Source organism: Lontra canadensis, unplaced genomic scaffold (genome assembly GCF_010015895.1).
Source record: "Lontra canadensis isolate GAN:19392208 unplaced genomic scaffold, GSC_riverotter_1.0 scaffold74, whole genome shotgun sequence".
NCBI lineage: Eukaryota > Metazoa > Chordata > Mammalia > Carnivora > Mustelidae > Lontra > Lontra canadensis.
The window spans coordinates 156,653-175,890 of NW_022631068.1; the positions used below are offsets into that span (position 1 = coordinate 156,653).

The 19,238-nt window shown below is 47.1% G+C and overlaps 1 protein-coding gene and 1 non-coding gene across 2 annotated transcripts in view; both read left to right on the plus strand.

Annotated features, from left to right (window-relative positions):
• Positions 1–19,238, plus strand: part of INSC (INSC spindle orientation adaptor protein) — a 120,568-nt gene that overhangs the window by 30,824 nt on the left and 70,506 nt on the right. Inside the window, exon 4 of the mRNA XM_032881247.1 lies at positions 2,219–2,319. Coding sequence (XP_032737138.1) covers positions 2,219–2,319 — 101 coding nt within the window. The remainder of the gene's footprint in view (positions 1–2,218; positions 2,320–19,238) is intronic.
• On the plus strand, positions 16,544–16,646 carry LOC116881461. Its single transcript, XR_004385412.1, has one exon. It is a non-coding gene; the product is annotated as a U6 spliceosomal RNA (small nuclear RNA).

Sequence of the window (19,238 nt, forward strand, 5' to 3'; positions counted from 1 at the left end):
CAATACCAAGGACATGCTTCATCTCCTCACAGAACCCTGACTAGATCACCCTTTGAAGGGTCTTGGAGCCCATAAGTTTGAATACCCCCTTCCCCGTTTGTACACTGTATCCCTTTCTGTTTGATGACGGAGTGGAGGTAAAATAAGATTTGCTTGCGCACTGCTGTCTGATGACGTCGTAGCATTCACTCTGTGAAGCTCATATTTCCCGTTGGGTTTCTTTGGTCCTGCGCATCAGAAGAGGAACAGTTACCTCCTTTTGTTGTTTCTGGCTTTTTCTTGTGTGCCATCCTTTTCAGACTGCTGACTCACTGGGTCCCAAAAATACACTTTTTCAATCATGATCATAACACTAGAGATAACAATGGCGATACTGCCAAAGTTGATGGGCTCTCATCAAGCACGATCAAAGAGTTCTGGGCTTTGTCACATTTTCTGCGTCGCCTTCAGCATAACGGACCACGGGGCTGAGTGTACAGCAGACTCTCGGGGCATGAGAATAACAAAGGGCTACTGTTTATCACACTCTCACCGTGGCCTGACACTTGCAGAGTCCTTAAATCAAGTCACTGTTATCATAGATAGCATTGACAATAGATACAATAGATAGTATTATTCTCAGTTACAGAAAAAGAACTCAGGCTCAGCATAAAGGTATTAAACATGTATTCCACTCATCTTTTCAACAGATACATAGAATGCTGGCTGCATGGCTGGCCCTTGGGTTACGGGGCTTATAGGGCGGTGGGACCCGCAGACCAGGAAATAGGCAGTGGGAGAGAGTCTCCGCAATTACATAATGCCCCAGTTTATTCTGAGCTCCTGGCTCCCATACTTTCCGGATCGACTGTTTTCTTTATTCCACGCGTCATAAAGGGTACATTATGTCCAGCGATATCACTGTTAATTAAAGTCCTCCTCTGTTCTTTTCTCATAAGGGTCATTTGTAATCATGGAGTAAGAGTTTACTTTTTCTGGATTCATTTTATCCTTCCTAGCTATTCTCTTCCCACAAATTCATACTTGTGTTTTCTCAGAAAGTCTTGAAATCTGCTGTTCTTCAGCTCAGGGCATGCCAGATGATGGCCAGTCCTCTCCTGGGTTGCTCTACCCAGGCAAAAGCGACAGAATCTCCTTTTTCCTCAGGGAGGGCTTCCTCCCTGGCTTGGAGAAGGAGGTGGCAGAGAGGGAGGAACAAGGAAAGGACAGGTGACAGGAGTCCAACAGGTGGAAGGACACTCTTGTCTTGGTCCAATCTGTGAGACACAGGCAAACCAGGTAGGTCCTCAGTGCTGGGATTGGAGGCTTCTAGAACCTGGTTTACCATTATTTAGGCTGCTTTTGGCTATCTACCAGCACAATCTTCACTTAAACAACAAGAACTTTATTATCTTACATAATAGGCCTAGGGGCGGGCCAGACTCCAGGGATCACTGATTGATTCAGTGGCTCAGGGATCAAGGACCCAGATTTATTATTCTCTGTGTGCCAACTTTATTCTCCCAGCTGGGTCCTCCCTTGATTGTAAGATGGTCTCCAGCAGCAATGAAGTGACGTCCTGTCCCAGCGGGACAGATACAGTCTCCTTGTGGTTTGCAGTTAGGAGAAAGAAAACTTTTTCTGGAAGCAATTCTGTCATGGCTCATTGGTCTGAATTGAGTCCCATGCCTATTCCTGAACCAGTTAGTAGCAGTTTGGGTGAAATTATATCATCTGATGTGGAATGGGTTTGGGGAAGCAACCACCATGCTCATTACAGAGTCACATTTCCTGGGCATAATCGAAGTGAATAACCCAGTGCTCTGATGGTTATGGAGAATTAGTGTGTAGAGTTTCCAGATTTAGCAAATAATACACAATGCCCATAAATGTGAATTCCAGATAAACCATAGATACTTTTTAAGTATAAGTATGTATCATGTAATATTTGCTGGTCTATGTGTCCCAATGTTTGGAACAAAGCGAGATGGGTCAGGCAAACATTTAATAATGGGAGATAAAAGATTGTAGGTATTCCTAGTGAGCTTGGGACGTAGGACTAAGTCCTGCACTACTTGTGTGAAGATAGTGGAGTCTAAACTGGTTCAAAAAGAAGAGGGTGAGGGGGCCTTCCCTCCACACCTACCTTGGCTCCTTGTAGCTAGGAACTGGGAGAGAAAATCATTGCACCTCCTCTCTCAGGCATCCCTTGACCTTGGCCTGCTCTCCCTTTTTCCAGGGTCACGACCGCTGTGGGAAGGCTTTGCTACAAATTGGGATCAACATGATGGCATTGCCTGGAGGCCGGCATCTGGACTCCATCCCTCTTCCCGGTCAGCGGTAAGTCCCATCTCTTAGGGCCAGGCCTCTGGCTGAGGCCCAGCTCCAGGATCTTGAAGTTTCAGGTAGTCCCATCTCTCTGTGCACTGTCCCGGACAGGAAGATTAAGGCAAGGTATTGGGTATTGGGTATGCCATGTTGACTCAGCAGAGCCTGATAGAACTGGACCCCAAGACATGGAGGAATCAGGCATATCCAGTCCCTCAAGGAGCTGGAGTCTGTGATGCAGGCAGACAGTGAAACAAATGATTGAATGGGATGTTCTGCTAAGATAGGGGATCCCAGAGGAGGCTCCCGATCCCACCTGGGCCAGGAGGCTGGAGTCCTTGGGGGCCCTCGGGGTTATGGAAGCCTCTCTCAGAGTCTCTTGAAAGTGACAGCCTACCCTTAAGTGTCCTCTCCTTCTCCCAGGGCACCAGGGAAGGAACAGAGCACAGAGCTTATCCTTGGGGATATTTATTGTCCTGAGTTGGGTTGGGGGTGAGAGATGGGGAGGGGGAGGAGGAATCCACTGAGCAGAAGCTGAAGCCCAGATGATGAGGTGGGAAGGAGAGACAGGGGCACCAGAGGTGACTTCGCACGCTGAAAGACCTGGGGACCTGGCTGGTCCTCAAAGTCAGAACCAGAACCAAAGGGGAAAGTACGAGAACAATGAATCTGTGGTGACCAGCTGTCCCAGTTGCCCCAGGACTGTCCTGATTTTGGCCCTGAAAGATTTGTGACTTTGGAAATGCTTCAGTTGTGGGAAGACCAGGCTCTTTCCTCTCTCGTGCAGGTTTGATCACGGAGGACCTGTGCAACTGAGTGTTCAAGGCTTCCATCTTGCTTTTCTTTTCTTTTTTTTTTTCTGAGACATTTTGATGGGGCCATTTTGAGGTAACAGAATCCAAGTAGCCCTTGTAAGACTGTTAAGTCACTGTTGTGTTGTTTGGTTTGGTTTTGTAGGTTTTGTTTTGCCTATCACAGGCATCATGGATATCTGAACTCTATTCTGTCCTTAACCACATCCCACCTGAGTTATCATCATTCATTTCTACATTGCTTGGGTTTTGAGTATATTTCTAAGTGTGTGTTGCTTTTAAAATCAGAAAAAAATGTTGACTATTTGCTGAAAGTCTACTGGTACTGGGTTAACCTTTATGAGGTCATCTGTCTGCTCCCCCAAAGTCATCATGACAGCAAGGCTTATGGGTATGACATATAGCTTGTGTGTGCCATTTAGAATAGAAAACCCTGTTAGAGACATAGCTGGGAATTTTCTGTGCAGCCTGATGCTGAGAATAAGAGATCCTATGGGGGCCCAGATATCTTTCCACACGATATGCCTTAGGCCGAGCTCAGAGATTGTGAGAGGCAGACCCGTTGGGATCCATGTGTGTTGGAAGAGCTAACGGCCTTTCACGGGGTGGGCAGAGGCCATTCAGCTTTGAACTCATGGCAGCCTGGTTTCAAAGGCAGGGTCTACCTCTTATGACTGTGTGGCCTTGTGCAAGTTCTCACACTCCATCAGCCCCTCGGTTCCGGTTCTCTCATGTATGAAATGGGGATGAAAAGAGTATCTACTTCATAGGGTTCATGTGTGAACGGAAGGATTTAGTGGGTACAAAGTGTCTGTAGTGCAGGGAACGCTACATAGGGGGTGCTCTTGTTTATTGAGTGCCTGCTGACTCTGGAGGTCCACTGTGGCTCTCATGGCAGTCTTCTAGAAATCCATTCCTGGACCCCTCTTGGACAGTGATCTCACTGAGAAAGTAAGAATCACCCACAGACACTCCCAGTATTTTAAACCAGGAGGAAGTGGAACTGTTTTAGATGAAGTGGAATCGTAGTCTTCCTGGCTCCCATGCAGACCAGGCAGTAAGTTGGTACCTACGTACCAGATGGGCAGTGTTTTGGTTCAGAAGCACCTGGGGACTTCCCAGGTGCAATCTGAAACCAGCCTCTGTAAGCAGATGGCAGGAAGAGACCAAAGACAGAGAGAGACCACTCCAGACTGGTGGGCAGCAGGTTTAGCAGGCAAGGGAACTTACATATGGAGCTTGTCTTCAGTGGTAGCAAGACATGGATTCCGCACCTGCCACCAAATCTTAAAAGTTTATACGGAGGCCTTAAGTGGGTTCAGTTGCGTATACCATCCAGATGGTCTCAGCATCTCATCGCTATCTCAAGATTGTATCCCTGGGGCAGCCTCTGGGAGTGGGGAAGGCAAATGGAATGCACATTCCAAGGATGGGATGGGTGGGGGGAGCCTCTGATGGCCAGGGTCCTGCGCAGGGGTCAACTGGCACCATGTTCTTTTGACGACTTCACCCAACACAATAGGGCTTTAGGACCCTTCCTCTGAGCCTTGTGGGTCCTGGGATGGTCCACCAGTCCCTGTGCTGGGGTAGGGGAAGCTGCTCTCACAGGGCAGGTTAAGACAATGGTTAAGGACCAGGACAGTCTCAACTTAGTTCTTGGTTCTGTTGCATGTTAGATGTGACCTGGGGCTTCAGTTTCTTCATGTATAAAAAGAGGATATTTACACTTACATCACTGAGTTGTAAAGAGAATTTAAGATAATGTGTATAAAGCACCTGCCTAAACATGGGAACAGCCCCATCAGTGTTAAGCTTTCCAGATGAGGACTGGATCCCTGTGGTAGCAAATTGGGGCAAAGGTAGATGAGACCCTGGCACCTTTTCTGCCTTGGGGAACCTCTCCCCCCATCCCCCCTCACTTCCAATCTCCTCAGAAATTTTAAGAATACAGAAATTTAAATTACATGACAATGATTTAGAAATTGGATTTCTCTTCTTTTGGAGGCAGGCTAGGGTTTCTGGTTGATATTGCACACACACGCACCTTGGGAGGAAGGTCCTGGACTAACGTGACCCTGAGAGTTCTGGCTGGCCACAAAGCTGCAACCTGAGAAGAGGTTTGCTTAGAAAGTCTTCAGCCCTAAAGTTCTGATGGGGCAGGGTGGGGGAGGGGCAGAGAGAAGGTGCTAGTTCCTTTAGTATATTCAGAGCCTGGCCTGGCCAGAATATTGGGGGAATGTGATCCCTGGGCCTAGCAGCCTATTAATTTCATGTGTTTTGGGGGCAGGTGCATGGACCATGTTCCCAAAGAAGGCTTATGTGTATTCACAGGATGTCAGGAGGGTTAATTTACCCAACCCAGTCTGCACTGTGGACAGATAATAGCAGCTACCTCTTCTTTCCTCTTGTTCCAAGCTCTAGAGGCTTCGAGAGTGAGGAATATCACCACAGTTATTGTCCCCACATACATAATTAATGCTGGATAATTGACTTCTCTCTGCTGTGTTCTGCTGAAACTGAATTTCACTCTAAAGTGCCATTGTTCACTTCAATATGCAAAATAAATCAATATTGTCGAGTTGTGTGGGATCAGCCAGCAGCTTGGGTGACTCCTATGTGGTAGGCCTTTGGTATTTGAGACCCTTAGGAATAAATAGCACAAAAAAAGACCTATCTAGGCATGGACTCCGGGGAGATGATAGAGGGCAGGGCACCCCAGCGTGCCACGTCAGGGGCTGGGATCTCATGCTGAATTGGTGTGGGCAATAGGAGAGGGAGGGTGAGGGTTCTCAACTTCAACTTCATCTGAAGCTCTTGGAAAGCTTTCAGATTTAAAAATAATGAACAAGCCAAAGAACAAAACCCTCCTGTTGGAAACATTCATGTGGGCCTAAGGGGTTGAAAGCATACAGGCCTTGGAATCAGACTTGGACTCAAGTCTCAATGCTCCTCCCTGCCAGCCGTGTGACCTTGGCTCCCCCCCCAAACCTGCCTGTCAGATAGCACAACTGTGAGATGGTTATTATCTCTATTTTGTGAATGATGGGACATGTTGGGTTCTCCGGGAAGCAGCCTTTGGGATGGAGTTGAGAGTTCAGGGTGGTTAATAGGGAGTGCCTTTGTGTCCAAGCCCTGGGGAAAGAAGAGGACAGAAGCAGGACCAGGGGAGGGAGAAGATGGGCTGAATGATTTCAGCTACCTTCACAAGGAGCTTTGGAATCAGAGTTTTGTGCATTGGCCAGGGTGACCACAGCCTTCATTCATGCCCCACTTGATATGTGTTTCAAGTGGGCAGCGGTGGACAAGGCATGACCTTAGGTGAGGTGGCTTTGAGACAGTCCAAGGGCCTGATGGCTGGAGGCTGTTAGTTAATGATACTCCCAGCAGCTGGAGGCAACAAGTCCTTCTTTAAAGGGGAATCCAAGCAGCACATACATGTGCCCCATGAGGAAACGGAGGCTTGCCCAAGGTCAGAGCTTATAAGAAGCAGAGCTTAGACAGATGTTTCCAGATGATGCTTGAGCCTGAGTGCTAGCCAGTACCCTAACCAGTCTCTTTCCCACAGTCTTCTTGGGGGCATCACACAAACAAACCACTCACACATTATTTCAGATGGTCGTACTCATTAGCCTTCTACAAATTTTACTACATGTTCATCTTGAATGCAGATCATGGGCCTTGTATGATGCTTGTGTGCTTAAGGACATGTTGGTGACAGAATTGGACATGGTCCCTTCCCTCGTGGAACTCACTGATTTAGCTCTTGACCTGATCAGGCCTGCATGTATACAAGGATACAGCCGGGGTCTTTGGTTTGGGATCACTCACTGTCAGTGACTCACTTTCTCAACTGCTTTCTGTTCAGCCTGGAGTCTGAGAAGATGGGATGGGGGCTGCTGCCCCTAATGGCACACAGCCTCCCAGATGGCCTGGCCTGTTGGCAAGGAGCCGTCCAGCTTCTGAGCCACTGGGGGCCACCGCAGGCCTGCCTGTCTCCGAATAGATAATGGCTTGCATGTGTGCACCCCTGGGCTGTGGCTGGTTTTCTGTTGCTGGCCTGTTTTCTATGCCTGCGGTGAAATGTGCAGACTGTAATTGTCAATGGGATAATTGGATATTTTCTTCTCTTGTTTAAACAGAAAGGAAGGCCAATCAAAGTTAGAATCGAATTCCCTCACTTCTCTCATCTCCCAAGAGAAATCCACAGAAACACAGGCATGACCTTGAGAAGGCAGAGGGACAATGATTCAATAGTTATTTTTAGGAAGAGAGATTGGGTTTAAACTCCCATAAAGTGCCGGGAACTGGGCTCAGAGAATAATCAAATGTTAGTGCTGGAAATTTCCTCAGATCCCATCATGATGGTGGGGAAACTGAGGCTCGGAGAAGTGAATGGAGCTCTCAAAATACTCTTCAGACCCCCACCTGCCCATTTGTTAAGTCCTGCCTTTTCTGAGCTGTTTCTTAAGCTGTTTCTGGAAGTGCTGTGTCCTAGTCCTGGTGGAATTCTCATGTGGCAGTGATCTGTAGTAGACCCTGATTTCATTCATTCACTCATTCATTCAAATGAGATTTACTTTGGGCTAAGAATTTCCTTTGGGCCAGGCCCTGGGTTGTAGGGTGATGATTTATGTAAATGTCATCACCCTACTCAATGACAAATGTCCATGTCTTGAGGGCCGAATTACATTCTGATTCATAGCTATGCTCCCGTAATTAGAATGCACACAGGAGGAGCTCAATAAGTGGTTGTTGAATGAATAAATATTTAATAGATATTTGATGAATGAAGGACAAATGGCTGAGGAGTCTCAGGTGAGTGTGAGAAGTTAAATTAAATGGCTTGGATTTTGTTCCTTTCCCCAACACACTCCTGTCTCCAGCAAACTACTCTCATTCTTCTTGGTAGAAAGTTGCTGCTTGGAAGGAAAGAGTAAGCTAGTTTTATCTTGATTAATTTAAATCCTCTTTCTGAGTGGAAGCCAAAGATTTAATTGGCTGATGGAGTCAGAGAGCTGGAGAGACATTTTTTTTCTTCTAAAGAAAAGTAATTCAGAAATATTTTTAGTCTTTGGTTTTATGTTTACTGGAAAAAAAGTCTGCAATTTCATCATTAAATCTCTTGCAGGAAAACACAGTGCAGTGGGGAGTATGGACTAGAAACTAGAGGCTTCCCTTCCTCCTTCCCTCCCTCCCTTCCTCCTCTCCTTCCTTCCTCCCCTCCCTCCTCTCTTCCCAGCCCTGGCCTGCACTAACCTGCTGTGTGTCACTGGACAGTTCTTCTTCCTCTCTGAGCTTGAGTTTCTTCTTCTGAAGACAAGGAAGTAGGCTAAAGCTTCCCCAGGGACCCTTCTAGTTCTAACATGCTAGGAGTTTGTGAATGAGTTTTGGATAGTCTGTCCCCTTTTCTGGATAAAAATATCACACTTTAGTGCCTAGGGCTGGGAAAGTAATCCCACTGACCAAAACAAGGTCTTCTCATTCCTTCCTGTGACATGCACAAAGAGGTCTAGTGTTTGCCTTGAAGCTGGGATGGAAACTGTAAGACCTACTAGCATGGGAGCCCCTTCCAGCGTCCAAGGGTATGCCTTGTTCAGATTTTATGGCAGTCCCTTGGTGTAACCATGAGAAATGTTCTGTAGGGGAATAGGGAGCCCTGCTTTGGTGGTATAGAAGACGGATAAATCCATGACCCCTAGCACTCAAACGTGCTTTGTAATTTGACATCCTTGCTTTTGACTCCACCTCTATGCCTCTGGTTGTTCTTAGGACTTGCCATGTGTCCAGTATGTGGTTCCATGCCGTCATTCCTTTGTATAGGCTATTTCTCCCATCAGACTCCCCATCATCTTCCAACTCTGGTTCCTCTCCTGAAGAACTCAACAGCCCTCTTCCAGTGTTGGCCTGGTAGCTTTATCTGATATCATAGCTTGGACTAAACATCCCTTCTTCCACTTGTCAATGCCTGTGATGTGCCAGGTGCCATGCTGGGTGGAGGGAATATGTCACTGTGCAAGGTCCTGCACTCCCGGAGATCCTCCTCCCACTGCCTCCCTCTTAAATTGCAGCACTCTAGCCTAGTGTTGGCACAATGGGATGCTCGGTAAAGTTTGGAGGCCATTACCAAGTGTTGTTGGCATAGTGGAGTGGTTTTTGTTGTTGTTGTTGTTGTTTTGTTTTTACAGAAAACACTCCGCACAATGGGTAGAATAGGGTAGGGCAGAGGAATCCAAATTTCGGACTTCGAAGGAATAAAGTTCCATTCTAAGTGAATAGAGATTAAAATGAATCAATGAGGGTGTCGGCATAGATTTCCATAAACTGTTGACCCCCAGTGTTTTGGGGGAGCACTGGATGCCAGGCCAGCTGAAGTAGCTGAGGAAGAGGACTCTGGTATGAGCAGTTGGGGGTCAGGGTGTGGGTTTGCTGAGCTGGGAAGAATTGTTCCCTTTGGCATCTGAAGGGTCAGGAACAGTGACCTTTCCCCAGTGATGGGCTTTGATGACTGAAGGGGACAATCCAAGAGACAGAAGCAGAGGCAGGACAAGGAGGGATAGGAGGGGACCCCTTTGCAGCCGAAGTCCCGAGTGGGTCACTTCCCCCTCTGTTTGCATGGTCTCCCTGGCTTCCCTCCTCTGATAGTGCTTCTGGTACAAACAGAGGTATGTGAGGATGGGGCCAGTAGGCCACAGCTCAGTCCTGAATTCAAACAACACACATACAATTCTTTCCCGGAAAGAAATGGGGTAAGGGTTTGAAAAATGACTGGACACGCCATAGTCTTTGATGATGGTAAGTTTTAAAAAGGTGTTGCTATGTCATGGAAGGGCATTCTACCATAGTAGAGAGGGTTCTGGCTGTGCGTCTGAGGGTGTGAATATCAGCTCAGTTGCTGAAGACTTCCCAGAGCAGCCACATCATAGCAAGGCTCTGGCCTCAGAGGGCCTGCATCCTTATTTCTATGTATTTCTACTTATCCACTGTGTAACCTTGGCCAAGTCACTTAACCTACCGAATCTCGGTTATGTGGACCTCATGGGATTATTTTGAAGGTTAAGTGAACAATTAAGATTGAATTAAGCCCTTAGCACAGAGCCCAGAATGTGATAAACACTTGATCCATTCAGCTTTATTACCACTATTAGCAGTGAGGTCTTATACAAGTCATGTCATGCTTCTGAGCCCCTTTCTACACCCATAAAATGGGGATGGTGATCTCCAACGTCAGTGTGCTGTTAGGGGCTGAAGGAAAGAGCACTTGGTATACAGAAGGCGCTCTATTGTTGATAAGCCTCCCTGCTTGCTGGATGGGTACTTAATTCCCCCTGACTTTAGAAACAGGTTAGGGACCCCATTGTTTCATACTGTAATTTCTTGGTACGAGACTACACTTTTCTCTTCCCCTATTCCAACTCCACCCTGGATAATTCCAGCTTAAAAAAAAATCATCCTACCAGTACCCTGGTATATTGAGATGATTGTGGTTACATCTGGCTTTGTGTTTGTAATCTGCCAGACTACAGAAAACCCAGATTTTAGACTTTGGTCACATTCTTCCAGATGTCCAGGAAAGCTGCCATCAGAGAACAAGGAGGTTACTCAGGGAGCAGGCATCTGCTTGTCTCCGGGGCTCTCTGGTGAGAACTGGGCAGGCTCCTGGGAGTCCCATTCACTGTCTGCTGATGGCTTCCCTGCTCTCCAGGGGTGGGGATAATCTTGACAGTGTCAGGCTCAGACAGTTCGTGCCAGAGACTGAGAAAATCCAACCCCAGTCCTGGGCCCTGGCCTGGCTCCTCAGGATCCTTGGCCAGAAACCCTACCCTATCCTGACTGTGGTGGTTTTCCACCATGAAGGGAATGTGACTTGCTGCCAGCCCATCTGCTTTGACATCAATTTTCAATTCCCTTCTTCTGTGAGTAATCAGATCAATCGTTTGGACGTGCAAAGGAAAGAGGTCATGTGTAGGGAAATGGCAGCTCAAAGTTTATGGCTGAGGATGGTCAAATCACGGGGAGCTGTGAGGTTCAGGGCCAGCAGGCAGTCCCCACTGCACGGCGAGAGCTGCCCCGTGTAGCCAGACTTTCTGTGTTGGGGTCAGTCAGCAAATCCAATAGGAGAGGTGGAGCCCAGAGAGTGGAGAGCTAATGACAGAGAGTCAGGCGAGCTATGCAATTATGGGATGCTGAGCACTAATGCAGTCCAAACCTTAATGAGTCGCGGTCCCTAGACTCCAAAATTTGAGAAAAGCAGCTTATTATGTGGCGGCACGGTGGCCGTGGCTGGGAGGGGACTGACTTGTGGCGGGGCCATGCCGGGTTCACTGGGCCTAGTCTCTTCCCTGAAAAAGCTTGGGGTGTCCTTGATAGACCTCTGTCTAGGTCTGGGCCCCCCATCTGCTGGGGCCTTGTGTACCCCACTTGTTATCATGCCTCGCCCTAGAACAAGCAAAATGAGAACTAGCTCTTCCCTGTGTGTGTTTTCTATCTCACCCAGGCTAGACACCCAGGAGCCAGGCCTGTCCCTTTCCCTCCTTCACCCTCACATCCTTTCCTCTCCCTCCCAGACCAGTCACTTCCTCTCCCATGTCACTCACTGCCAAGTTCAGGCTTCCATCCTCTCTCTGCTTTATGCCCACCAGCTCCCGGTAGGTCAGCCTCTTGTGCTTAACCTTGCTTTGATCCAGTTTCTACTAACTCTCTGCACAATGATAGCATTGCCCTGCTCTACAGCATTTTTGTGGCTCCAAATTATCTTTAAGATTAAGCCCAAATTACTAATCAAGTCAGGGTCTTTGATCACCTGGCCTCTATCTCTCCCTTTAGGTCCTTCCCCAGCCACTCATGCGGAGCCCCCCAATCCCCTTGCTTGAGTCCGGTGAGAATCCTTGGTGTATTTCTATTTTTAGGCCTCTAGGCTTTTCCATGTTTGTGCAGAGGTCTTTTTGCCCTCACCATCCTGGCAGCTCCTCTTCTCTAAGAACCAGGGCAAATGTCACTTCCTTTGTATACATATTCCCAGGCCAAGTCAGGCCCTCTGTCTCCTGTGGCCCTCAGCCATCCTGCTCACAGCTTCTTGATGGCTTCATGATAGCAGTCTGATGTTTAGTTGATAGGAGCGGAGACACAGACTGGGTCTGAGTAATGGCTCTACCACTTAACTCACCATGTGGCCTCTTCTGACAGAAGTCTCCTCATCTATAAATGGGGACAATAGTAGTTTTCCTTTCAGATTGCAGGGGTGGGGAGAGGGTGGATTAAAAGAGATAATACATAGAGAGGGCTTACAACACTGCCCTGCTCGTTGCATGTTAGCTGCTGTTGGAATTACCACTGGAGTGGATTCCTGGTACTTTCTTGCCTGTTTGGGGTCTTAGCTGAGCTCTGTGCTTTCTGGAATTTTCTCCTGGTTGGTTTTGTCCTCAGCTCCTAGGACAGGCTGGTGAGCAGGTACACAGAAAGCTCTGGAAAATCAGGGCCTCAGGCCTGGCCCCAGCACACACTGGTTGTGGGACCTGATGGGACAGTTAACTTCTGGCCTCTGCTCGTAGGGGCCCTTTTGGAGGGCAGTTCCGCATGTGGAGCCCCAAGGTGAAGAATCTTTCGTCCTCAGAGTCTGCCCACAACTGGGGGATAGAGAACCTTGGACCAGAGCCTGAGGCTTGGGTGTGGTAGAAGAAAGGGGTCCTAGGAATTGGGGATAGGAGGCTTTTGCTTCTATGGAGTCTTGGCCACAGTGTATACCAGGTCTTGAAAACCCACTAGTGGTGATTTATCTACTGACAACTGCATTTTCCAGAACTATCCAAAGGTACCAGGATGGCAACGGACACATTCAATATGTGAATTCTCCTAAATGTTCCACTTCGGCAAATGAAAAGACTCTCCTTAAAGGAAGGAGAACAGAATGGGAAAGACAAAGCATTTTCAGTCTATCCATCAGGTCCTGTGGGAGAGCCCTGAAGGTGGAGGGCAGCCTAATGCTGACCCTGTGTGTGTGAGAATGCATTTGTAATTTTTACCTGACAGTGCTAAACGTGCCATTTGGACAGGGCAGGGCCAGAAGCAGCACTTAAGCATGTGGGGTCTGGAGTGTGATGGTCTGAGTTCAGAGTCAAACTCTGCCCCTTATGAGCTGGGGGATGTCAGATAGTTCACTTTCCCTCTCCAAGCTTCAGTTTCTTTAACTGTAAGCTCGAGGCAGTGGGATTGCCCTCCTTGTAGGGTCATTCTGAGACACAGATAAGGTAATATCCATGAGCCATCTGCGTGAGGACTGGCATGAAGCCCAAACTCTATAGGTTGGCAGTGATGATTTGGGGTTTCATCTTGCCCCTCACCCTGAGCCACCGAGGCTGCATTACAGTGCTGGTTAATATTATTCCCATTTGATTCCTAGCTCAGTCCCATAGACACCAAACCTCCTCAGCGCACCAGATCCTGGGCTGGGTGCCATGTTGGGAGCTCGTGAAAGACGTGAGCCCTGCCCTTGGGTCCAGTGGACGAAGCAGATATCAATCCAGTAGTGAAACAATCGAGGCTGGCGTCCCAGTGGGGGAAAGACGGGGTCCTACAGACTCGTGGGACACCTGGGACATAAGCTCCCCTCGGAGTCGGAGCACCCTATTTCAACAGAGACGTTCAGACAAGATTTCAGGGGTGTATGGGCATCGGCAGGATGGAGAGGAGATGGGGAGGGGGGGCAGCCTGTGCAAAGGCTGGAAGGGTCGGAAGTGACGGCAGAGGGACTGAAAGAGCTCCATGTGGCTGGGACAGAAGTTGGGAGTGAGGGGGAAGGCATGTCAGGGATGTGACTCTGGGGAGGCGAGTGTCGTGCGCACGAGCCTGCAGCTATGAAGAGGCAGAGGTGGGAAGGGGGCCCAGGGGATGGTGTGTCATCAGGTGTTTTTGCTGTCATTACCGTCATCCTGGCTCTCCTACGTAGGCTGGTAGTGCGGAGAGACGTGCATGGAGCCTTTTAAGAGGTTAAGAATGAGTCATTCCTTAGTTAATGAAAGGCCAGGGAATGTTAATCAGCATCCCCCTCTCCCCAGGGCACATCTAAAATGCCTGAGTTTGACAGAGCTAACAAGATGGGCTCTGAGTCATCGGAGAGTGGGCAGCTGTCAAATGAACATATTGGTTTATTGGATTGGAAACAGTTACCTGGAGCCAAATTCTTGTTCCTTGGCTTTCTGAAACAACAACACACTCCACTGGGGTCCTGGACAGACCAGGGGGTGGTGAGAATATGGGCTTCGGAGTTAGCAGAACTGGAGGGATGTCTAGGCTCTGCCATTGACCTCTCTGAGCCTTGGTTTGCCCTCCTCTGTAAAATGGGGATAATAAATAGCATTTCTGTGAATCCAAATGGGGATCGTATGTGCAAGCACTTGATATGTGCTTGGCTTGTGCAAGGTACTCAGCATTTCCTTTATAGCATGCTTGGAACGATGCTAGGTTCTTTTAAATTGATTTTTTAGAGTGGTCCGACAGAGGATTAGCTCTCTCCCACCACGTTATACTGGACACTTTAATGAACAGAGAATGCTGTGGGACGCATATATCCAAGTGGGTAGGGTAAATTATGAAAGTGGGGGCTTCTGGAAAACAGTCTGAAAACTCTTCCCAGTGCGACAGCATGGAGCAGAGGTTGTGCCCCAGAGATGGCCGAGGACACAGAGATCACACAGGGAAAGAGACCAACCCCAGCATAATAGGTGGGTACAAGAACCATTTTGCACAGTCCGCTGTAGGAGAGAAAGCCTCCTTCCTGGTTCTGGGATTGCCCACATGGGTCAGTTACAAGTTAGGAACAGAACTTCTGTGAGCTGCCCAACACTGCATGTCATGAAGGCTCGACATGGGCCGTGTGAATTTGGAGCAGTTTGGGCTGGAGTGTTGCAAAGTCCCAGGGCACAGAAAGGCCAGGGCCAGTGCAGCTCAGCGTGGGCTTCTGGGTGGATCAGAAGCAGGGCAATGTAAACACGGGAAGATTCAAACAAGATCAGAGAAGCAACATTTCCTCTAGCCCCAAGTGGCTGGGGCCTCACCAGGACCTTAGTGAGGAGGGGTTGGAAGTTAATATCGTAACCACACTGTAAATTATTTATAGCTTGTTGCATAAATAATTGTACTTAAATTAACTGTTTAGTAAACAGTTTACAATTCACTGCATAGTGAAGTTAAGTCACTGTATATGAATCTGTGTGTTGTTTTTACAAAGCCCTTAGTGAGAGAGAGCCTTCCAGGTTGGGCCGTAGAGAGGTATAGGGGCTAGGTGGACCCAGCTGATATCTGGTGACAAGATTCCTTCCATGCTTGGGAGGAATGCTTCTCTTGACGCAGGTGAAGCCTGGAGGGCCCACAGTGGCTCCCAAGCCCCCGCGTGATCTAACCTAGAGCTGAGCTCATGTCCTACTCAATTCCCTTGCTCCAGCCACGTTGATCTCCCACCCTTTCTCAAACAAATCAGGCATACTCCCAAGGTGGGCCTTTGCACGTTCTGGTCCCTCTGCCTGCATGACTCTGTACCCATACGCCAACATGGTTGACTCTCCCACCACCTGGAAGTTTTCGTCCAGGCCTTACTTCTTCCGCGAGCCCGGCCATTCATTCATTTCAAATGGCAGTTCCCTCCCTGCCTCCTGCAGGAGCAATCTCATCCATACTTATTCTAACTCGGAGAGAAATGATCTGCTTTTTACATATTCTGTCCTTTTTCATTCATTATTATTATTATATTTATTGCCCCCTGCTCTGGGGGAGAGGCAGAGATATGTTTGTTTTGCTCACCAGTGTGTCCTAAGCAGCTAGACCCGTTCCCGCACATAAGTGAGCACCCAGGAAATGTGCACTGAGCGTTCAGGGTGGGATTTGTGGGAGTGTGTGGGCCACATGCCCCACGTGGATGCTGGGAGCCCTGGGTGGTTCTGAAATGAGGTGCTATGTGAGGACAGTCCAGAGAGAGGGACTGGACCCCAAGGAATAAATGGGCCCACTGTGCTCAATATGCCTCAGACTGAGCCGTCTTCTGAACAGGTTTCTCCCATTGGTCTTGTGCTCAAGTGAAAAATCGGGGGTTCTCTTTGTCCCTTTCATTCATCATCTGTGTGCATCAGCGTCCAGGATCCAAGATCAAGGACCATCTCCAACGACTGTCCTCCAACATCATGGCGCTGGTGTTGCTTCCTTCTAACCTCACACTCGAAAGTCATTTTGGCTGAATATAAGGTTTTTGGCTCACATTTTATTTCTCTGAGTATATTAAATAAGTTACTCTACTTTTTTTCTAGTATGAAATGTTGCTCTCACAAAACAAACTGATGATAGCATCATTTTTTTATCCCTTACAAGTAACATGCACTTATTTCTAAATGCACAAAGGATTTCCTTTCTTTCTTTATAAAAATCTAATAATCTTGTGCGCGCTTTGGCAGCACATCTACTAAAATTGGAATGATACAGAGAAGATTAGCACGGTCCCTGCACAAAGATGACATGCAAATTCGTGAAGCCTTTCATATTTAAAAAAATAAATAAATAGAAGTCTAGTAATCTTACTAGAATATGTCTTGTACGTTTGTTTTCATGTACAGAGTATGCCTTTTCAATATGTAACAATATGAATATGTAACACTATGAAACAATATATTTTTTTCCCAAGAACATTTTCCCAGCTCATAGCTTTTCATATGCATTTTGTTGTGTGTTTTGGGTTCCTCCCTAGGGAACTCTCTTTCTCTTTTTTTTTCAAGTAGGCTCCACACCCAGCATGGAGCCCAAGGCAGGGCTTGAACTCATGACCCTGAGATCAAGACCTGAGCTGAAATCAGGAGTTGGATGCCCAGCCGACTGAGCCACCCAGCACCTCTCTTGGGAACTCTTATTGTATGTATGTTCGATCTTTTTTGCCCATCCTTAAACTTCATCACTTTCTTGCAAACCTGTTTTTATCTTTCTTCATTTTTAAAAAAATTTAAAACCTTTTTTTTTGCATTTGATTTTCTTAAGGCATTATCCCACATTTTCTTCTTGTTTAATCTGTTTCGAAGATGACATTTCCTGTTTATGTCTAATTCTTTTCTTAAGATATCTCTTTTCTGAGGTTTTGTGCTTCTCTTTCACAACTTACATCGTTTTTAAAAATTTTAAGTTCATTTTGAACTAGTATATTACATTCCCTTCTGTTTTGTGAGACCATTTTCCTGGTATTTTCTCATTGTAGGGATACTATTTTGTTATTTATTCTCTTTTTTAAATGATTATGCATGGAATGAGACTTCTGTATTTTTGTGTTGCTTATTTTTACGTGAAATTAGTTTTCATGAACTTTTAGGTGGAAGCAGGGCTCAGGAAGGCAGTTCTAAATTCATACAGCTCCATCCTCATTTTTGTGTAAGGTTCAACGTCATGTGATCTGCTTTCTGAGAGTTCCAGCTCTGCTTCCACCCCATCCATGGACCTCTCACCTTTGTCTCTGAGGTCCCAGTCCTGCTCAATTCTGATTGTGCTTCCAGAAGTTTCTTCTCCACGTGGCAGTTTGTTAGAGAAGGGACTCCTGCTGGGTTAGTTTTTAGAATTCTTTGTAGGTGCCTTGCACGCACCTGATCATGGAGAGGCACATCCCCTCCTAGTTTCAGCGACTATTGAATGGTCATACTGTGATTTCCAATAAATACCCAGTGACTATGGGGGGGGTCCTCCTCCCTCATATTCCTCAGACACCATCCCATTGCTCCCTCCTCCTTCCTCTTGGACAGATGATGTCCAGCAGGTCTTGTAGCTTTAAGTGGTCAATCCCACCTGCTTGTATTTTGAGTTTTGTGGGGATATTTTATCATCTAGTTTTGTTGTCAATTTTATCCATAAGGTTTCGGTTTTATTATCTTTGTTGTTCTGCTGGTTTTTCATCTGGGAATTTAGAGCAATTTAAAAACTGCTGTCAGGATGGCCATTTTCCCAGAGTTTTCCTTATTTCTCTACTTCGAAGTAATTAAATTTCTTATGATACAGCTGCTTTAGTTGAAACTTCTCTAATAACAACTGACATGTATAATACTTCCTGTCAGGCATTATTCTAAGCAAGTAGATACACATATTTGCATAGATGCATATGTATGTATATGTATATATTCTCTTCACTTAATCATCCCAAAAAACCTGGGGACTGGGTAGTATTTTCATTTCTTTTCTACCAACGAGGAAACTGAAGCACAGAGAGATTCAATAACTTGCCCAAAGTTATGCAGGTGGCAAGTGGCAGATGTGGGATTTAATCTAGGCAATCCAGCTCCCAAGTTCACGCTCTGATGGGAACAGTGATACCCCACAAAAGCCACATAATGCCTAGGAGACCCAGTGGTGTGCCCGGCTCTGATGGTGGCACCATGGTGCCTAGAAGACACAGCAGCAAGAGAAGAAGTGGTGACTGTGATCAGCATGAGATATTTAGTGGAGGCGGACAGCAGGAGAGCCCCTAGAAGGAAGGGTCACCATGCCAGTGGGCCTGGCAGGTCCTGACAGCCAGGGTAATCCCAGTGTAAGGGTGCTAAAGGAATTAAAGATGACAGATTTGGGGGAGGATCTACACTTGACCTTTGAATGATGCAGGGGTTAGGGGCACCCACCCCCCAACACAGTGGAAAATCCACATGTTGCCCTTGACTCCAAAACTTAACTACTAATAGCTTACTACTGATCGGAAGCCTGACTGATACCATAAAGTCAACTAACACATCATTTCTGTGTTACGTATGTCCTATACTGTATTCTTACCAAGTAAACTGGAGAAAAGAAAACGTTACTGAGAAAATCATAAAGAACAGAAAATATGTCTACAGTACTGCACTATCCACCTATAAGTGGACCCGTGCAGTCCAAACCAGCATTGTTCAAGGGTCAGCTGCATATGAGATGAACTCTGAGGACTCCTGGAAATGCTTGAGGTGTATGGCACATGGTGTTGGGATGAGAAAGAGGTTGGGTTACATTTACTTATGTTTGTCTCTCCCCTAGATGGGGTGAGTGTCCTGAGGGCAGGGACCAGCACAGAGTGTGCGTGCTCCACATCAATAGTGCTTCAGTGAATCAGGTCAAGTAGGGGTTGTCTGACAGGCATGG